The sequence below is a fragment of the Pteropus medius genome, unplaced genomic scaffold (assembly GCF_902729225.1).
Source record: "Pteropus medius unplaced genomic scaffold, Ma_sr-lr_union100, whole genome shotgun sequence".
NCBI lineage: Eukaryota > Metazoa > Chordata > Mammalia > Chiroptera > Pteropodidae > Pteropus > Pteropus medius.
Window position 1 is genome coordinate 13,650,860 of NW_024349519.1, and position 22,376 is coordinate 13,673,235.

At 36.8% G+C, this 22,376-nt stretch overlaps 1 protein-coding gene across 1 annotated transcript in view; it reads right to left on the bottom strand.

The window, feature by feature from the left end:
- SSPN (sarcospan) overlaps positions 1 to 14,096 on the bottom strand; it is a 32,083-nt gene extending 17,987 nt beyond the window's left edge. Inside the window, exon 1 of the mRNA XM_039882457.1 lies at positions 13,738 to 14,096. Within this exon, the coding sequence (XP_039738391.1) occupies positions 13,738 to 14,016 (279 nt within the window). The 5' untranslated portion in view covers positions 14,017 to 14,096. The remainder of the gene's footprint in view (positions 1 to 13,737) is intronic.
- Between the last annotated feature and the right edge of the window lie 8,280 nt (positions 14,097 to 22,376).

Below are 22,376 nucleotides of genomic sequence, written 5' to 3' on the forward strand. Positions count from 1 at the left end.
TAAGGTCAACCAAGGGTTGCCTCGCCTAAAAAAATTAAATAAATAAATAAATAAATGATATATACCTGCCCTGAAGAAGAAACAATAGAGGGAAACTATACAAAGTTTTACAGCAAAATGGGCCACATACCTAAACACAGAGACCGAAACAATATGTCTTAGTTCTGAATCTGACAGACCTGGGATCAAAATCCATCTCTATCACTTTATAGCTTTTGGCCTTATACAAGTTAACTTCTTTGAACCTCAGTTTCATCATCGGTGGAATGATAACAACAATGCCTCCTCCTTAAATTGCTGTGAGGATTGTATAAGACAGCATATGTAAAGGAAATAGTGCCCAGCATATATGAAGCAGTCAATACTTATTTGTCAAAGAAATAAATCCTTTCATTTAGTGACTTAGGCTACTTTTGCTTGCATAGCAAGGACGCACTTTTCAAAAATCTTTCCAATGATGTTGACGTGAACAGTTTGCAAGCACTTAAGAGTTATAAAACTTCTTTTTTCTGCCTCATTTTCTTTCTGCTACAAACCTATTTATTATCTGCTACTAAGGAAATACCAGTCTTGGTAACCAGGCCAAGCTGTATATGTTTCTCTGATTACATTATAACGGTTTCACAAAGAGGAGCATTTAATTTCTGAAAATGTTGTTTAGCTAAAATTATTTCCTATCCATAACAGATCCAAAATTAATATTACTTTTTACAAAAGCTTAGTTGTTTCAGCCAAACTTAGCGCACAGATATTAATTGGAAATTCCAAAAGTGATAGGCATGTAAATATAAAGATTCAAAATCAACCAAAGAATTTATGGCAGAGCTGGCCATCAAATTGAGGAGGAAAACTGTAACTATTTGTCTCCAGACGTTAGAAACATTAATGTACAGGTATTAAACGCCAGAACACCAATTATAATTTTAAAAAAAATTTTTTTCTTAGGTTTTATTAAACCAAGCCCAAAGTAGTAGCTTCTTTTCCACTACAAACAAAACTCTAGCAACTTTTTATAGCTGGCAACTTCTGCAAAGGAGTTTTTTATTTGGCTTATCATATATCAGGAAAATATCCAATGTGCCTTATGTATCTACAACCTGAGAGCTCCACTGATTTATTCCTTTTATTTTTATTTTTTTGTTAGAGTAAAAATTGCCAGTAGAGAGCTCTAGGACAGGAATACTCTCTCATGCAAGAACTAAATTCCACCTGGCCCAGGAAGAATTTGGGTTATGACACACATCTGCATTTGTTCATTTCCACATCTTTCTGTGGGGGGTTGAAGAGAACAATTTGTGATATTTACTTTGCAAAGACGACCTAGGAGATTATTTTTTAAAAGCTGGTAGACATCCAGGTGAAAAGTTTTCAGTGAAAAAGTAATTCTAGATGACTAAAGAGAAAAGACACCTGGTCACCCACATCTAAGTTTAGCCCATTTATAATATTTGCACAATCTTATTCCCCCTTTTATTATTATAATTGTCCTTTTATTCTCCATTTATTATTATAATTGTCCTGAGGAGTTGATACCTGACAGGTCTATGTCTGAATTACTGTAAATGTATGGACCTTTTCATAAGTGAGTATTCCAAGACATTCAAATTGATCCAAAATAAATAATTTATGTGCTAATTAATTAAATCAAAAACAAAAGTTGGCCTATTGTCATGGAGAACTTTGCAAATTCTAGATCTCTTTGGAAAATAAATTGTAAGAACGTATGAGGCAATTCTTAAGGAAATTATTGTTCACGTAATTGCCAGCACTGAGTCGATTCACCAGCTCTCTTGTGATAAAATCTCTGCTTGGTTGGTAAAGAAGTGTGGAGCATTAAGGAGCATTTACATACCAGACTGAAATCCTTTGTATGGTAAGATACATCCTTTCTAATCTGAAGTGTTAGGTTTTATCATGATTTGAAACTATTCCATAACCAAAAATATATGCTCGTTTCTCCCAGTATCTACAGGAGGGATTAGTTCCATGACCTCCACAGATACTACGTAATCCACAAATGTTCAAGTTTCTTATATAAAATAATGTAGGGTTTGCATATAACCTACATACATCCTCCCATATACTTTAAGTGATCTCTAGATTACTTATAATACCTAAGACAATGTAAATGCTATGTAAATAGCTATTATACTATTTTATTTAGGGAATGACGATAAAAAGTCTGTACATGTTCAGTATAGATGCAACCATTGTAGGCCTAACTACATAGTACATGTCAGCATCAATGTAATATTTTTTTCGAATAGTTTTGATCAGCAGTTGGTTGAATACATGAATGCGAAACCCATGGATATGTATTTTATATATATGTATTATATATATATATTATATACATATTATATATATATATTTTTTTAAATTTTTAAACCAGTGTTGCACTATAATTTGCATTGCTAGTATAGTTTGGCTAGATCTGTACAAGCACAGAGAGAGTAGGAAGATGTGCTTGTTCAGCGACTATACTGTTTCTCAGCACACATTGTACTTTGCAGAGGTTCACTTACATTTCGTATGTTACTTTATAAGATATTAGAAAACTGTCCTGATGAAATTGATAAAAAGGGGCTGCAACTTGTGACCAGCAGCTAAATGAAGGGAGTGTGACTCCCAAACCTATAGATAGAGTGTGCTTTCCTTGATGTTCCTGCCAAGCAAGGCTGGAAGCCAGAAAAGTCTGCAAGAGACGTGCCAGGACAAAGCTGCTACAATTCATAAGTTCCCAAACCTTACTTGAATATGACTGCAAATGGCTCATCATTTTAAATCGATGAATCTCACAACTGAGTGTTTTACCAACTCACAGAAAATTGAGAGGAAAATCTGACACCTATCTTAGTGTTTGACTTATAGTGGAGTTATTTAAGCAGAATGAGTCTCTTTGGTTTGGGTCTTATTTCAATACTATAGCACAGATTCGTATATCCATGGTAAGATTTGTATTTTATAGGAACTGCTGGGAATTTTTGCAGTTACATCTTCAAAAGACTGAATAAAATGAACAACAGAATTGTGAATCAATAAAGTTGGTCGTAGATGAAAACTGAGCTTAATAGTCATAGGACATGAATCGTGCCTTTGACCTAAAATGACCTTTTACATTTTTATCCCCCTGGTGTAGTACTCCTCCTTCCATCATTTTGAACATAGTAATATTCAGTCTTCAAATCTTGCTCAAGGATCTCCTCTACCCAGAAAGGCTACCTTTACTCATTACCCACTTGGCATATATTATCTCATTTACAACATTTGGGTTTATGGTACTGATTTGTCAATATCTAGTAAGTTGAAGATGCTTATATCTTATTACCCAATAATTAAATTCCTAGGAATATGCCCTAAAGAAACTTTGAAATATGTGTATAGGGAGCCATGGAACAGAATATCTATCGCAACACTATTTGTAATTGCAAAATATGTATTTTGGGAAACAACCTAAATTTTTATCAACGGAAGACTAAATAAATTAATTGCTGTGTATTCCTATAATGAAATATAGTATAGGAAGATGAATGAATGGTATCCATGTACCATTATGAATAAATCTCAAAAGAAATATAAGCAAAAATAATATGCTACCATTTATATAAAACTTAAAACATATGAAACTATATTAATTATTGGTTATACGTATGTACCTATTTAAAAAGTATGAAAACATGCACAGGTATGATAAATAACAAATTCAGGATAATAGAACCTCCGGAGAAGGAGCTTAGGGTAGAAAAATATGATTGAGAAAGGAAACGAGTGATTCCAATGTATTGTAATGTTTTCTTTCTTAAAAAAAAAAAAAATTTATGATGAAATATTAAAACTTGACAAACCTAGGTATAAGAGATTCTTTTATTATTCTTTATATGCTTTTGTAGACTTAGAAATTTTCATAATTAAAAAAATCATAAAATTGCCCATACTTACTCAAACCCGCACCAAAAAAGGAAAGTAAAAATCAAACAAAAATTTTGAAAATGGCTACAAATCAGTAGATCCAGGAGTCTACCCACATTTGTTCTATTTCAAAGCTGGAGACGCTCCTACAATTTCAAGTCCCCTCTCCTTGTCTTTTCTGATCCTCCCCGGACAGGGTTAATCACACCCTCCATCCACTGTGTTACTTCTTTAGGATACCACCTTAGCACCGGGTTTTCTAAACTGTATTGTCGTTATTTGTAGGTGTGTGTCCTTTCCCAGACACTGAAGTCCTGGGGACACCATACCTGGCATATGGAAAGACAAAGTACTAGTAAGTACTCTTTCTTTTCTAGCATTCTGTTCTGTTGCTTACCAACCACCTAACTCATTCTTCTGGTGATTTATCAGAAACTAATTGCCAATAAGTTCTATAAATACCTACTTTGCAAAATAATCAATTTTCAAAGAACGTAAGAGAAAGAATGTGTTCCAGCATTTCTCATGAATCGACAGGAGGGGTATAATTGCTACACATTTGTGGGAAAAATAAACAACCTACAGTTCACTTGTTTCATTTTGGTATTATTCAAATCTTTAGAAGGGAAAGGAATCTCATAAATGTAGCCTACTCCAAAGGTATTGTTATAAGATGGAATTTATTACTCAGGCATAATTAAGTAGGTTCTCAAAATAAGTCCCACTTTAGAAATGATTGTAGAGATAATTCTACATAAATGCTCTTGAGTTCATATATCTTAAATTGTACAATAAATAAAAACTTAAGAAATAGTACAGTATATGGAAGTTACACAGTGAATCAATATAAACTCAATTATATAACATTGTAACAGGAGTGCAAATGAAAGAACCATCCTGTTCAACCTTTAACAAATATTATCAAGTGGCTTTTCTAATTGAGAGCACTTTTTACAAAAAAAAAAAATGATATATATACCAACAAAACAAGATATAATGGAACGTTAAGTAATATATAATATTACTTCTCCTTTGAAAAGTGTTTTGTTCTTTTCAACATGAGGTCAGTGTCCCCAAGCAGCCTGCAGCCTCTCTAGCATTTCTCCTCTTCCCTTCCATGGCAACATGGGTTAGCTAGACACTGAGCTTTTTGTGATGTGTGTGTGTGAGGACAAGGAGAAGGGGAGTGAGGCTTCAGGGAGGTCTCGAGGTGGAAAAATTTGTGACGCACTAGATTCAGTGACTGAATGAGAATTATTTATCGAGGGTTCTATAACACAATAGTTACGGTCACCCTATGTTCATTTTTTAAATTACGTTTGGCCTCAAAGCCCTTAACCCAGGTCAAAACACTTTAATAGGCATCTTAAACTACTTGTTCACAAAAAAATTATGAGACGAAGCCAACCTGCATGGATTTGATCCTTCTGTTTCAGAATCTGACTAGCTGAGAGCATGAGAGAAATAAATTTATTGAACATATAACATGTAAACAAAACTGTCGAATTCTGTCTCTCAGCAGTAGGCAGTCATGGAGAAATATCTCTCATTGATTATAATGTGTTCATCTTATAGGGTCGTAGCTTGTCCTTTCATTGCCCTGGATGCTCCACCCTTTCACCAAGGTGGGCATAGTCATCCTGCGTTCTTCTCCCTAATTGAGCAGCACCCTCCACTCTGCAACAGAAATGATGAAGACTAAAATGCTATTTCTCTTATCCTGGAAAAAGCCTCCTTCATAGCTTTCCAGGGAGAGCTAAATGTGAGATAAAGCTCAGCTTGAGCCTAATGGCCTGATATGTGTGCCACACCTGATACTTTAGGTAGAAGGTAGCTGGTGTATTGTTTTGTTTTTGTTTTTGTTTTTTGTTTTTTCTAGTAATAAAGCTAAAATTCTGTCCCTAGTCAGAGTCTAGTTAACACATTTGCAATTCTCCCTCTTTTCTTGTCAGCTGTCATTATCTTCCACCCGAGAGAGGCCTTGATAATAACCTATCTTAAAGGGGGTTTTAATGGCTCGTTACAATGAATGCTGAATCACTTTCAAAATAAAGGTTGAGTGGGATGCCACTAAAACAGCATCCTCAAGGTTTCTTGCAGCCTCTCCCAGCCCCACAGCACTCCCAGCAAGGTGCAGGGAGTTGTTCATTTTTCTGCAACAAGAGAAACAGGCCCCAACAGAACTTCTTCAACAGAATCTGAGTTTTATGGACAAATCCTTTGCTTTCTAATGTCCAGTCACTTTCTGGCCTTTTGACAGTGCCCAGGAAACACAGCAATGATGCACTGTGTTAAGCAGGGGATATGGCTCTAGCAACATTAAATCAAAGAGCATCAACTTTAAATACGCTCAAAAATCAAACCAGAGATATTATAGTATGCCTCTGGGATGGTTTGGGTTTATGCAGCCCTCGAAAGAGTAAATCAGAGCGAAGTTCAGGATTTCTAAGTTAGACAAACAGGATCCTATGATAAGCCCTTGAAGTCCTGCCAAAGAGGGGAATCTACCAAGGAGATGCAGGCTCCTACTAGAGGCCGCTGCATCACGAGGCCCAAGGTAGAAACACCTCAGGGTTTTATTATGACCCATACCACAGAACAAAGAGTGTAAATCTGATTTTCAGAATCATCTTCAAAAATGAAAATAACGGTGGCTTCCCTTGAGTTCTAGAAACATCACACATGAGATCGCTGCCCATCAGAAGCCAGTGAGCTCATCTAATTGCTGGAAATCTGAGCATCCCCCAACTGCGCCGCTCAGCCAACCACCCTCATTTCCTCGCCTCTGAAGCCAAGGTGTCATTCAGTTAGAACCTGGCAGCAAGTCACTCCCAGGGCAGTAAAGAAAGGCAGAGATTTACTACACAGTAGTTCTTAAGCCTTAAAGAACTAGCGCAGCAAAAGAAATGCCTAAGCCAGCCTTAGAATTGTATTCACTGGCTTAATCTATTGGATTTTATTTTTACTGAAATTTGACAAAGGAAGCAATCTGTAAATGCAGTAAAAAAACTTCCTCCATATGTTTCACTACTGGCATGAACACAAAGTCACACCACCCCATTGCACTACCACATGTCAGTTTACTAGCTCAGAATTCTCATCGGAAACATTCCAATTTTTAAATGTTCCATGCAAGCCATAGGGCCTTTATGAATAAGCTGTAAATCAAGCATAAGAATCGCTGAGGTGGTTGTATGAATTTATATTCTTCACTGAAAGTGCTGTGGACTAAATTGTGTCCTCCCAAATTCATATGTTTAAGCCCTAACCCAAAATGAGACTAAATTTGGAGGAAGGATTTTTAGGAGGTAATTAAGGTTAAATGAGGTCATAAGTGTGGGGTCCTAATGTGATATGACTCGTGGCCTTATATGAAGAGGAAGAGAGAGAAATCTCTTCCTTTTTCCAAGCACGTGCACTTAGGAAAGATCACGTGAGCACACATTGAGAAAGTGGCTGTCTGCAAGCCGAGAAGAGAGCCCTCACCAGAAGCTGACCATGATGGAGCAGACTAAGACAGAAAGAAAAATATATTTTGGTTATTGCCATATGTGTGAGTGTACACACATGAATTTTAAAATTAACTGGGGTGACTGAGTGAGCTGCAGGCATCTGACAGTTACTCCTGCCAAATTTTATCTCAATACACTGAGATTTGAGGAAGCATCCAAACCATCTAAAAGATGTGCCTCCGAAAAAAGACTTTTATATAGTTTATGACTTAAATACTATTCCCAACATCCATTTAAAAAAAGAAAGTTCACCTTCAGCTCTGAACTCACTGTAATAAACCTCAACTTGAATATTCACAGCAAGTAATAGCTACAGGATTAAAATACATCATTAGGTCCTATCCAGCTTTGGATTTTGATGGGGTCTTTTGATCAGCATTTCTCTAGTTTGCCAGGATCTGGATCCTAAAAATGAACTATATTTTGCATGAAATGATATCTAATTAAAGTTTAATGACTAGATTCCATTCCTGTCCTACGGCAACATAGAAATATGCAACTGAACTCTTCACATACCCTTGTGTGTAACCTTTAATGCTGATGCCAGCCTTTCAGGGTAAAACAGGCAAGTAGACCCAGTTAAAGAATATCTTCATAGAAATGTCATAGACAAGGCTAAAGGCAAGAAAAAGTCTAGAAAATGTCCATTTCCTCAGAACAAATTCAAAGTGGACATCTTATTAGTGGCTATCTATAAAACTGTTAGACCAAATATTAGGGAAACGTATACCATTACTTTCTTTGCAGAAGGAAGACACCAAGCATTCAGCTACTTCAATCTTAATTTGTCTTAATTTGTTCTAATTAGGGTAATGTAAAATAAGTCAAATGACCTCATTTTTTAATCCTGTAGATATTTTATAATATGAACTAAACATCTCCATAATGCTAAGCTAATGTGTCCTAAATTCGGGAATCGAAAAGGGAGCAATAGCACATTCCTTATTATTACCTCACAGTTCTTTAAAATGTTATCAATAAACTTTAATTTATCTGCAAATCATAATTTAAAAATGGTTTTCACAAGTTCAAACAGAAGGTCTGATAATGGCAAGTATGGAATAGAAAGAATTCAATTCAAAACATACTAGGTAACCTTTATGTGTCAGGAGATACATAGAGCCCCATAAACATACAGTATACTTAAAGAGAATAAATTTCTCTATTTTTTATTGACTACACCCAAATTCTTTACGTTAGTATTTCTATCATAAAAAAATAAAACCAAATGATAATTGAAATCTCAAAAGTTTCCAGAGACTAACTTTCTGAGTTGAATATATCCACACTACAGGATTGAAAATATCAGGATCTGCCCCGTCTCCATATTTTAAAAAGAGATCAATGATTCAGGGATAACTTACTCATTATATAAGCACTTTCTTGATCTTGGTGTATTTGGCTTAGTATGAGGCTAGCAATAGAATTGAAATATACATTTTTCCTAATATTCTAAGCATCAAATGATTTTGTTCAATCACTAAACTTCCTTATTCCTAAAATTCTTTCAGAAAACATGTTACCAAATTCTTTAATATTCCCTTTTTATTTTTTAAAATTAATTTTTTTGCCCAATTAATTCAATTACATTCTATTTTTATACTTACTAGGAGAGCCTATAAGATAATTTTCCTATTATTATTTATTGTAATAAATTGAGTTAGGCCATGTAATTATCATTCCTCAGCTCCTAACAAGCCTGTGACAGTTGCTATAATAAAAATTATTTCTCAGAGGTACCACAAGGGGAACATTAAACTATGGAATTATATTAAATTATATAAAAAATAATGTATTACCATACAACATATTCCTAAAAGTGTAATTCCAGATAAAGTTGCTCAGATGTCAATACAGCTGTATAGAAAATTGACACCACTTTTAGCTTCTTGACCTGTTTTATGGTCTACCCAAAACCCCAATGCCCAATCTTCCTCACTTCTAATTTTTTCCATAACCATGATCAAATCATTTAGCTAAATCATCATGTCTTTTCTTCTCTACTTATAAATTATAGATAATAACAATACCTGTTCTTTACTTGCTGTGTGTCATTTATCTACATGTAAATTTCCGGGTATATTCTGCTTTAAAATAAGTAACCACCCAATTTCTCTTCCATTAAGTCAAATTAAAAATAAATTTTTAAAATTCGAATACACCTGCATTTTGACTTCCTTAGAGTAAGTTAACATATGATAACTGTTACAGAAATTATTCTTGACAAGACTTTTAACCATGACAGATTCGTATGATGAGTTTTATGAATGACATTAAGGAAAGGAAATATTCTTCCCTTCCTTTTAAGCCCTTTCCTTAAACATTCTAATGTGATCAATGTGGTATATGTCTCAGGAATTTTATTCCACCTGGGTGGGTTATGGAAGCAATGGAAAGAGAGTGAGGAAAGCTAAAAACCACAACAAGGAAAAGAATATTCTGTACAAGGGCCCAGAGACTAACAAGTACCAAGCATCCCCATTGGGGATGAGAGGCAAGAGTTTGCTCTTAAATTGACTTCAGAGTAAAGATGCCAATGCCAATAAATCACTAAGTGAAAATGCTTTGAAAGGTAAATGGGCTTTTAAAAATATTTGCTAGGTTAAGTTTTCTAATTGGAAGTATTCATTACTGTCAGATATGGCAAGGGCACATGTCCATCAGGAGATCTCCTCCTGGTACATAATTTGTTATTTTTAGACCAATGCCTAGCATGGTGGACACCCCTGACAAATGTTACTGAATGAAGAAAAAAGTAAGGCAAAATTCAAACATGTTATGCTTCACATACACCAAAACTGTATTAATTTGAGTAAGAAGTAAAGGCCCCAAAGTTCTTAGATTCCTTCAGTCCATACGTATTTTTCATCAGTAGGAATTCTGGAATGATGAGCCACCTCGAATGCCTAGTTACTTGTCCTAGCTACTCAACCATTGATAGAATAAAATGCAAAACAAACTTCTACTACCTAGGATCCCCTAACCCAGCCAAGTTCATCCTCAAATATCCTGTTTCACTTTGTATTGTCATTGTGGTGTGACTTATAACTTTTAAGCCATTTATAAAAAATTTTGAGAGGAGAATGGTACTTTTACAGGTTAGTCAATCTCCATAGTGGCTGCATTCTATTTTTTCCTTTACAGGAACCTTTTGTTACTAAAGTAAAAAGACTTCAGTCATTTCTCTGATGAAGAATGAGGGGAGTTATACTTATGGATCGGCAAGAAATAACCTATTTGTTTTTTTTTTTAAATTCCACTGGAAATAAATCTCTGATCATAGATCACCAAGGGCTTCTTCAGCCTATAACCAGAAGTTCACTGAATATTTGTCAAGTCACCCAAACATTAGCCAACAAGAAGTAACCTCTGGATTTGTCCATATACCCAGATTCTATTATGAGAATGGTGATGCCCAAATACCAAGGTAATAGGATAGTAACCCTTATAAAATGAATAAGTACCATATGATAAGAGGCAACCGTATAAAGAGAAATAGAAGAGTAAAGCATGCAAAGCTATCAATGGGGTGGTACATCAGTCTGGGGATCCTGCTTGAATTCAGCCTAAATTCTAGAAGCAAGTTTGACTCTGCCTCAGCCCAGGGATTGACCTGTACTGCTTTGGTCCAGCAGGTCTCTTAAGTAGCGCCAACTCTTCAGTATTCCCTGGGAGATAAATCAGACCAGAATCACCCCCATGTTTCTAGGGAAAATGATCCTGAGGGGGCTCCTTTCCTCCAAGTGAATTTTTATAAACCTCCAGAGAGATTTAGAAAGTACTGGACTAATCTAATACCACTGAGATTGCTAACAGCAACTTGGCTGAGAACAGAAAAAGTGAGATGGCCAAACTGATATCTCCTCAGGGTACAAACTGGTCTGAGAACCGTAGCAAGTCCAAAATGATCATTCTGCAACACGAGAGATAAAAGAGAGCCACTTTGAATTTGAGGAGTGCCACTACCAACGATTGCTTCACTAATCACTAATAAAAAGAGCTAACTCGCTGAATGCTTACCATTAGCCAGCACTGTTCTAAGTATTAGAACATGTTTTAATTTATTTAATCCTCAGGACAACCCTGAGAGGTAGGAATTATTATTACCATCCTGATTTAATCAATGAAGAAATGGAAACCTAGAGAGGTTAAATGACCTGCCCGAAGTTATTCAGTGAACAGTGGCTGAGCTGGGGCTCAATACCAGGTGCAGTGTTTATGCTTCTGCCCTTCACCATCTTGTCTCCCTGAAAACTTGGAAGAGTGCTCCATGACCAACCACAGACAGAGAGATGAGGACAACAAGCACGGTGTCTGTGGAAGGCAGTGAAACGTTGCCTGCAGCTCTGGCCCCGCTGGGATGAGAGTCTGTCCTCACCTGGCCCCTCAGAGACTCCCCTCACTTGTCTTGGGGCGTCTCCACTAATTGTTCTCTGCTACATATATTCCCTATTGAAAGAACATTTAAGATTACAAATGTCATCAGTACAGGTGTCACTACAAGCAAACTTCAGGTGGATCCTAGATTATAAATGAGAAGACTGGAAAGAATAGAGACCTTGCTGTATATAATACTCTTTGTATCACACCCAAGGAGCTCTCATGTAAAGTTCCTAATTGCAGCTCATGAAATTTCAGAGTTGCACAATTTGTACATTCACGCCTTAGACACTGAGAAAAAATTTTTTCTCATCAATTTGCTTTTTTGGTACCAAGTTTTTTAAAGTTGAAATAAAGAAAAGATAGAAAACACATTCATGAATGATATTCAAAACCACTGAACGAAGGAACTTTGGTCCTTTTTTCTATTTATTTGCCTACCTTAGAGGACATTTTTCCCCTCTAGGATCTTGACAGTCACTGAGGTGACTAAAATACCCAGTATATCTTAGTGAAATGCTATTTTTAAAATCACTTGATTTAGAAAACTCCAATCATGATAATTTCATGAGAATTCTTAGTACACAAATTAAAAGTTTTAAATTACTCTGCAAGAATTTGTGAGTTCAAATAATCTTAATTACAAAATACCTACCTCGATGCATATTTATCAGGTGTTTTTAACATCTACCCCCGTACAAAATTATTTTTAGAGTTGTATGAGTTATAGCTCCCGTGGTCAGTAATAACAGTAATGATGCAATAGGAGACTAGGAGCCAGAAGCGTCCACTCTAGTCTGGCATGACGCCCCCACTTTAAATCTCTGTGCCTTGAGAATCTCATTTAATTTCTCTTAATCTGTTTCTTTGTGCGCGGAGAGGAAAAACAGTTCCCACCTCAAAGTGTTGTTTCATGGATCAAATGAGATTTTAGTAAACCACAAGGAACTCTAACATACCATATTAAAATTACAAACCAAATGTAGTGGCAGTGTAACTCAATGAGGAAAATGCAGATGTAGTCTGGTACAAAAAGAAATCAGCTTGGCTGATTTGCCAACTTTGCCTACCCATGACCCTGAGTGAGTCTGCCCTCTCGTTCTCTCATTTGAGAAATGGAATAAGAACTATCCCATGAGACTAATGTGGGGATTAGAAATAATATATGTAAGGCCTCTATCAGGACAGGCACACAGTAGGTGCTCAATAAATGGCATCCCTTTCACATCAAAGAATCCTTTTAATTAAGCCAAGTATGCTGTATGTCTCAACACTCACTCAAAACAGCTGAGCAGTGTTCTGCTTAGAACAGTACAGCCATTAGCAGTCCCAAATATACTTCTGCCACGGCGCCCTGGGTTTATCCCACTTTAGACTCCAGCAGATTTAAGGCTGTGCTTGCTGTGTTTGCGTTTCCTGCCTTAGACCATTATTTTATAAAACTGACTGATGGAACCTCAAATGTAAAAAATAAAATTAATACTACCCAATGGGGCAACTCCAAGTACAGGATTTTCCATAACCTGCCTTTACTAAAATGAACTACTTCACTATTTATTACTTATTTAGGGACAAGGGTGGGGTCCGGAGACTAGGATAAGGAAAAAAACCAAAGTGAATCTGCTGTTGTCACGGAGGCTGTTCAATCTGACCAAAATAAGCAGCCTTTGACTCGCCTCCCCAGCTCCAGCGCGTTAGAGTCAGGCCCACTGGAGGCGTTCAGAGCAACAAGCAGGAGAGGGGGCGCGAGTCCTCCGACGCCCAGCCTGGCCCACGGTCAAACCAAGTGTGGCAGGCATCAGTCACCAAGCAGAGCGCGAGTTAGAGGAGTGGAGCTGGGGAAGGGCGCATGCAGCTGGGTTAGTCGTAACTCGACCATGCGGCTTCGCATTCCTGTTCCGCAAACGCGCTTAGGCAAAACAGACTTGATGCTTACAATGATCCCAGCCCAAAATGGAGTGTCTCTGACTAGCAGAGAGGAGCTGATGCTCGCCATGAGGAAGCCCACCACGGTCACGGCGATGCCCAGGGCCAGCTGCAGCAGGGCGAGCAGCAGCGGGAACCGGCAGCCGCAGCACGTTCGGGCCTCCTCCTCCCCGCATTCCTTGGGGGCCCCCTTGCCCTTCTTCGGCCCCATGTCGTCGGGCCCGGCGGCGTCCGCGGCCGGCGGCCCCCCCTGCCTCTGCTGGCCGCGGGTCTGCTTGTCCTTGCCCATGGCGGCTGCGTGGGTGGGTGGGTGGGTGCGTGTGCGGCGCGCTGGGCCCCAAGCAAGGCGCTGGGCGGGCAGAGCCTGCCCTGGTATTCGAATTACGGAGGCTGAACAAATATGGAAAACATTTGGAACTGACTCGCTGAGCCTCCAAAGGCCACAGGGAGCCCGCAGTAGAGGGGGAGTCGAGGGGGGTCGCCAACTGCCAACGCGCTGGGACGCAGCGCCTGCTGGGCCCACGGGCCCAATTGCCCACGAGAGTCGGCGCGGGTCCCTTGGCCTCTTAAATCCTGTGCACTTTAGACAGGCGTGTGTGTGTGTGTGTGTGTGTGTGTGTGTGTGTGTGGCGGGGGAGGGGCGATGTTGTTGCGGGGTGAGGGTTCTGTCGTCTTCTCTCCAAACCTCAGGGGTTTGGGGTTTTGGTTTTGTTTTCTAAAAGGTGCAATGCAAGGTGATAAATGTCTATTAATTAATAGACAGTTTAATCCGAAATAGGCATTGCTGGGCTTCAAGCTGTGAAGTCGTTTCTGGAAGCTAAATTGTTTATTTTCCAACAAAGGCGTAGGCTCTTCTCTTTCTTTTTGAATTCTGCAATCCAGCTGACAAATAAAGGTATTTTTCCCATTGAGGTATTTGCTTTTGAAATAACTGTTTAGAGAGATGCTGGGCCGATTGTGAACTCTCTCTCATGTATTTGTTTTTAAAAGCTCTTTTAATCATTTATATGGAGTCCCCAGCCAGTCTTCACTAATCTCCACAACAGTGCCTAGGCAGATTATTGTGCACCTAGGACTCAGACAGTTTAACTCAGTCCACATTTGAGATATTTTGAAAGCACCTACAGTATGCAAGGACATGAGGATGTTCAAGATAGTTTTATTTCCTGCCCAAAGTCCCAGAACAAATCAATAAAACTGATTATTCTTATTCCCACATACTTCTCCTCTGTAGCACTTAGAGCAAATTTCAGTGAAACCACTAAGAAATGATCCCCTCACTTTAGAGTATTTATATCTACTTTGGTATGGTCATTTTAACATTTAGAAGGCTGTATTTAAAATAAATGATATTGCCAAGATGCTAGAATAAAGCCCACTCCTAGACTGCTTGATCTCAGCTAATTTAAAGAAAGTCTAACTCAATACTCTGTTTTGTTTTGTTTTTTTTCAGAATTATACACTAGCTCTCATCAGCTCTCCTCGTAAACAGCCAGGGCTGCACAAGGTACCTTCAAAAGTATAAAACACATTCTTATTTTGTGAACGTCAGTGTTTTCCTTCTACCTTCCTTCTGCATCAGTGAGAAAAATACGATCCATGGAACAAATGCAGTAGTTTAGAAAGCAGAATCCAAGCTGCGCATGCCAGTGTTCCACTCAGGAGCAGTAGAAGCTGCCCTCAATCTCACAAGAGTTTCAGAAGGGCTGAGGTAGAGTCATTGTCAACTTTGGGGTCATTACATCATTAAGATTTCTAGGGAGAACAGACAAATAAAAATTGATATGAACACTAGACTCACCTGACTAGGGCCTGACTGAGACCACATCAAATTACAAAACAGAACAATACTTCGTTTTTCTGTGTAAATATTGTAAACAGTTTTGGGAAGCTAATTGACTATCTCCAATTATTTGTTGTTCTGAATAATATAACTACCAATTACTGAGTATTCTGCAACAAGCACATGCTAGGTGCTTTACATAGTTTACTGTTACTCCTTAGAATCACATTATAATTATAATTTCCATTTTTAAAGATAAAAAATTGAATATTAGAATTATTAAGTAACCTGATTATTAAGCCACTGGCCTAGTTATGGATGGAGGTGAGGGGAACCAAAAGTGAACAATTGTGGATTACCTGTTTCATTAATTACTTCCTGTAGGCAAACAAGTGGATGGACTGTTTAAGTTGTGATTTTAAACAATGATCATGGCTAGTATTTTATCTATCATACAATTAGCTATTAGCTTTGAACCTACAGCTACCTGAGAACTTCACAAAAATATCTTGATTTACCACCATAATACATACAATAGTCAATGGAGACCATTCTCTTATAAATTTTTAAAAATCTCTTATTTATAAACTAGATGCAGGCTGTATTTGCTGACAATACTGCTAGGCTGTCATTTAGTTAAGAATAAAATATCCCTAGCCTTTTCTTCAGACCCTGAAATTAGATATGTTAGAACAGTTAAATGAAATAATAGGATGATATTCCTATAGGTTTGTTTTCTAAGTTTCAGAACTAGTAAGGCTTACACTTGTAAAAGAGTTGTACATAAATTTTTATCATAAAGGTTTACTTTTAATTGCCTAGCTGAGACAAATGAAACCAATAGCAGTGAACAATAGCCCAGATAAATCGTATTCTTTCTAGTCTGATTACAACTGCTGACTTTAATTTTCAGCTTCCAGTGAAGAAGGCAAATTCCCAACTTCTTGCTTGAATCTGTACCTAAGGGGGCCTGGTCTTTGGCAATACCGTGAGATTATAGTGATGAGAACAGTATACTATCACTTAATTGATATGAGGAAGTAGAAGCAAGAACAGGATGAGAAAAATTGTCAAAAGGTTAGTGATAGAGAGTAAACAAGGCTAAAATGGGATCGGAGAGTCCTAAAAAGTACAACATGGAAATCTCTTCCTTTCATATGTCCTTTCCACTGAGACAAATCACCATTTCCAGCTCGTCACATAGTTTAGCAGAAATGAATAGGTTTTATTATTATTTATAAATTATAATGTCTCTGTTTTATAGGTTAAGCAATAACTTCTTCAGATATTTATATTACCAGGAAGAAAGGCAAAGTAGAAACAAAGTGTTTTCAGATACTCTATTGGCTGTTCCCATAATTCAAAACTGACAGATATTATAAATTAGAAGCTGCAGGAGATTAGTTAATATATGGTTTGCTATTATTTTGATTCTCGGGGGGAAATAACAAAATTAAACTTAGTTTCACTACTTTTGCTATATCACAAATTCAACATTATTTCAAATTATTTATGCTTCAGAAATTCAGAACTGGGAAGATAACTCTTTTTAAAACTAGTGCCATTAACAAAATGCTCTTAAGAAATCCGGAACGTGATCTTAGATTCACCAAGAACAAAAATGCTTTCATAGAAAAATTATTACAGTTCCAAGATCTGTATCAAGTCTCTTTACTATATAATTAAGTATATAAAAATGTTCAATTGCAGTTGATTTAAAGAAGTAACCAATACTATACAGAGAACAATTAAAAACTCTATTATGATATGCAGCACCATTGGCCCATATATCTCATTGGCCTCACACATGAAATGACTCTTGAGATATTGCTGAACCGTGTGTGTGTGTGTGTGTGTGTGCGTGTGTGGTGTGCGTGTAAGAAATAAATTTTTTTTTTCTATTTTCTTTATTTCTAAGTCATTATTTCTAAATGTGTCTTACGGGTCAATTTTTTTCTCAAAAAAAGTGACTCATTTATGATTTTTGCATGGCCGCTCACATTTTCAAGTTAAACGTTATATGGGCAGTGTACTCTTTATGGTCAACAGTGTGATTATAACTTTTTCATTCTATGGAGACTCTGTAGAGATGAAAACTATCAATAGTTTCCTAATGCATTCCACCTATTTATATGAAGTTATTATATCAAGTTTTTCTATATAATTTTATCCATATAATTTTGATGTGTCCACAATGATGAAGAAATAACTATACTTGTTTTAATTAAGAAATACAAGGAGAAGAATGGATAAACAAATCATAGTATATTCATCAGTAGAATACTACTTATTAATAAGAGAGAATGAACTACTAATAGACAATGACATGAACGAATCTCACTGTTGGCTGAGTGAAAGAAATCAGACACAAAATAATACTGCATAATTCCATTTATATAAAAATAAAGATGCAAAAATAATCTGTGATAATCTAATTAAAAGAATGATTTGGACTTGGAACAAGAGACCTGACTAGAAAGGAGCAAGAGGGGACTCACCAAGATGATGGAAGTCTTCTATTATTTTGCCTTGGGTGCTGGTTACATGACTGTAAGCAATTGTGAGAGGTCATTGAACAACACTTAGTGTCTGTGCTTGATATTTTATGTAATGTAATTTTTAAAATGTAATAAAAAGAAATACAGGGAGTTAAGGTATATCCATAGGTAATTAACAATAGAATGAGAAAAGTTTGAGGTTTTTTTCTTTGAATTATCTTACCAAACTCTCTTCACTTTCCTCCTGCCTTTCTGGTTCTTTCATTTTAATTATCTATTGCTATATAATAAATAGTTTGGAATATCAATAATTACTTATTATTTCATGGTATCTGTAGGTCTAATATTCAGACAGGAATGGTTTGTTTCTTCACAGTTTCCGTGGTTTCACCTGAAAGATATAGAATCATCTGAAGTTTTGACCAAAGCAGGAAGATCAGCTTTCAAGGTGGATCACTCATCTGGCTGGCAAATTAGTCCTTTCTATGTGGCCTCTCCATGCATTGGCCTCTCTATAGGGTTATTTTAATGTCCTCACAACACATTTGTCTGGCTTCAACCAAAACAAGAGATTCAGAGATTGAGAGAACAAGGTAAAGCTATCCTTTCCATAACACAGCCTCAGAAGTCACTTAGCAACACTTGAGCCACATTCTATTCTTTAGAAGGCCTTCACTGAGTCCAGCCCACATTCAAAGGGATAAGAATTAAGATCTGTCTATTGAAAGAAAGAGTATCAAAAAAATCAAAAACATATTTTAAAACTGCCACAAGTTTTAAAACTCCTCAAGTTTCTTCATGTCCTGTACTTCCTTTGCTGGTCTCCTAAATGTTGGTGTTCCTCGGGGTTCCTTTCTTTGTCCTCTTCCTTCATAAACTGCACATTCTATGGCTTCACTGAAGACTCCCAAACCTAAGGAGCCAGATTTCTTTCCTTAGCTCTAGATCTGCAAATGTCATTACCTACTCACATCTCCATTCGAATGTCCCTAATGTACCTCAAATTCACTCTGTCTTTGAGCTCCACAGAGAAATGAAGTAAGATAAACAAAGTGTTCATAGACTTTAGTGGCAAGATGGTCATCAGTTGCCTTTGCCAAGAGCAATCCCATATAGCAATTTCGAGATTCCAGTGAGTTTAAGAGTGAATGGGAGATGACAAAGGGGAAAAACATGGGTAACGGAATCTATGGAAAAGCTTAGCTGTGAAGGGAAGGAAAGAGGAAAAGCTAAAGCTAAAGGATTAATGTAAAGTCAAGGAGAAGTTTGACTTTTTTCCTGGACAATTGATCAGATAAATTCCTTGAGGTGGAAGAGTTAGTCAGAAGGAAAGAATATGACAAGATAAAACGCAGTTAAGTTTGCAGGAATGGGAGGAAGGCAGTTAAGAGAATTTATATCTTTTGGCCTTTTCTAGGATATGTATATAATAAATTAGTTATCAATATTTTTATTCTAAATGATGCAGGTTTTCAGATATAGAGCCATGCTTCTTCTGTATCCTATCCCATAGCACATTTTACCGCTATTATCTTGTAAGTATAGATAAGTTTTAATAACACTGCATCATTTTCTGAAAAGTTTCTCTAAAAGAATAAAAAACATAATCTTCTGTAAGTCACAATAATAATAATGTCTCAAATGTATATGATGCAATGTTATATATATGTTACAAAGTACTCTTACATATTATATCTTAAAATTTAACCAAACTCGATGAAGTTGAAATTTCTTCAGCGTGGTTAAGTGACTTGCCCGAAGTTACATTTTTTCCTTCTTTCTCTAAGTCCAGTGTTCTTTCTATCTATATTTTAGCTGAATGACTTAGATTTCTTTTAGCTTTATTGAGGTACAACTGATACACACACAAAAAAAAATGCACAAATTTGATGTATACATTTTGATAAATTAGATGTTTTATTGCATAGGAAAATTGCATTGGTACATTGCACATACAGGTGATTATACATGTTAAGGGAGTACAGTGCTATGTATGCAGATATCTCTACCACGCTCCAGGGTAGCAAGAACAGGTGATGTCTAGGATCTAGATCATAAGCACCACGAGGGCAGACACCAGGCTTTCTTAATCACTGTTGGTCTCGCAGTTTTCAGTACAGTGTAAAGGACTTTATGTGGTTTTAATAAGTACTGATAAATCCTAAATCCTAATATAATTTGCACACAAGATTCATCTAAATCTGGATATTTCTGATATAAATAATATTTCTTTAAAATCCTAGAATTGCATATTTTGTTTGTACACTTTTATTTTTGTTTTAAGAGTTATCTTTAGGAATAACACAACTGAGATACTTTGGGTGAATTACAATCAACTTTTCTAAATAATAACATTAAAAACACTACAAAGTCATTTTAAAAATCATACGCATTATAAGCAAACTATATGATTTTCACTCTGGCCACTAATCTTCCTCCTTCATTAGAATAAGTGAGTCATTATCTGACTCTAAACCAGATTGACATCTTTTATCATTTTTATAATATGCAAGTTTCCATAGATTTAACAATCTCCTGCATTTGGTTCCATATGCAATCATCACCATCCTTAAAAACATCTTTGACCCTACGATAAATCCTTGCAGGCCATGCTCTTTTTCTCCAACCATTCTTCTATGAACTGTCTCTCATTTTTATGTGGTTATGAGTGCAAATGCTGGACTTAGTCTGCCTAAGTTCCAATCTCAGCTCTCATTCTTGCCAGCTATGAGATGTGGACAAGTTCCTTCATCTCTCTCAGCCTCGATTTCCTCTCTATAAAATGTGAATATTAAAAGTACTTACCTGAGAAGGTTGCTATGAAGTGTAACTACAATAGTTCATGAAAACACAGAGAATATTTCCCAGCTTGGATAAGTAATCAATAATTGTTAGCAATTATCCTAGCCCTGCCCTCTTATTCACTTTTTCCTTACTAAGTATTATCTTTCTCTGCAATTTCGCTTTGGCAATTCTGTTCTAGTTGTTTCTCCTCCTACACTCTCCACAGAAAAGTATAACCCTCTCTGTGCTTTAACTCACTGCCTGATATCTCTGAAATTTCAGATACTGAATTAGTGCTTTGCTTCACAATATATTTTTATTTTTGCTCACCACCATCCACTGTACTCTCATCCAAGTCCATAACTGGGACTTTTCCAGAATGACCCCTAGAAAACATGATTCCCAGTCCTTTCTTCCAGTGTTGTCTATTTCTTTAGAGTGCACCCCCATAGAAACCTTGATTGCACCCATTGCTTTAGGAAAGTGACCAGACTCAAATGCTGTCTGTTACCCACCCTAGCCAATCATAAAAGAACTGTGATTTTATTTTTAATCTTCTGTTATCACCTTGTGAAGGTTACATCAAAATAAATACGAAATTCACCATTGAATACCCTAATTTATTTCAAATTATTTCACAGAAGTTACTGAACTGCACATTTAAAACAATATTTTGATACTCTAACATTAAGCTAGATTAGCTAAACTTAACAGAAAAAAGTTCACATTTCTCAAATATTATACTTCCTCAAATATCACACATGGTATGGTGGATGTCATTGTTTTGGGCCTAAAATCCCTCTTTATGTTGGAGAATGACCCCCTCAATCACCACAACACGGCCTTGTGGGACTGCTGCCCACCCGATGACCACAGGAGTGGCCCTTTGGACCTGGTCTGTCCAATCATAGCATCCCTGCCCCCGACCTTGGGTTTGAGGGTCACGTATACGAAGGACTAAGCCAAAGCAGGATGAATCAGAATCCTTCCATTAGGCTTGATAAGGATGCTGGGGTGGGTATGGTCCCCTCTCCTTTTTTGAAGGGAGGCTTCCATAACTTGGAGGGAATCTTTCTATAATAGGTGAGAATAAGGCCAATGAGCAAACAGAAACAGAGGCTAGGAGAGTCAAAAAGATGGGGGACAGGAGAGGGAGAAGTTTTATGACATAATTTGAGGCTCAGGAAACAATTATGCTTGAAGCAAGCCTATCTTTAAACATCGCAAGGCAGGAGATTATCTTGTTCACCACTGCATCATCGTTCTTGGCAGACATTAGGTGCTCAATCAATATTTGTTGAGAATTTAAATAAATAAATAGGTCAATAGATATTCCTTTTGTTTAATTGAGTTATTTCTCTCCCTTGAAACCAAAGGGACCCTAACTAATGCACTCACCCAGGTGAGTCTCAGTATTGCCCAGAAGCATCCTTATCTCTGCAATTACAGACCTGCAACAGCATAAGAAAAACATATAAAAGTGACAAGTGAACCATGAGCTCATTTCTAAAAAGACAATAATATTAAATAACAGATATTTCTCTGTCAAACTGTGTAGGAAGATACAAAGCCATCATAGGGCAG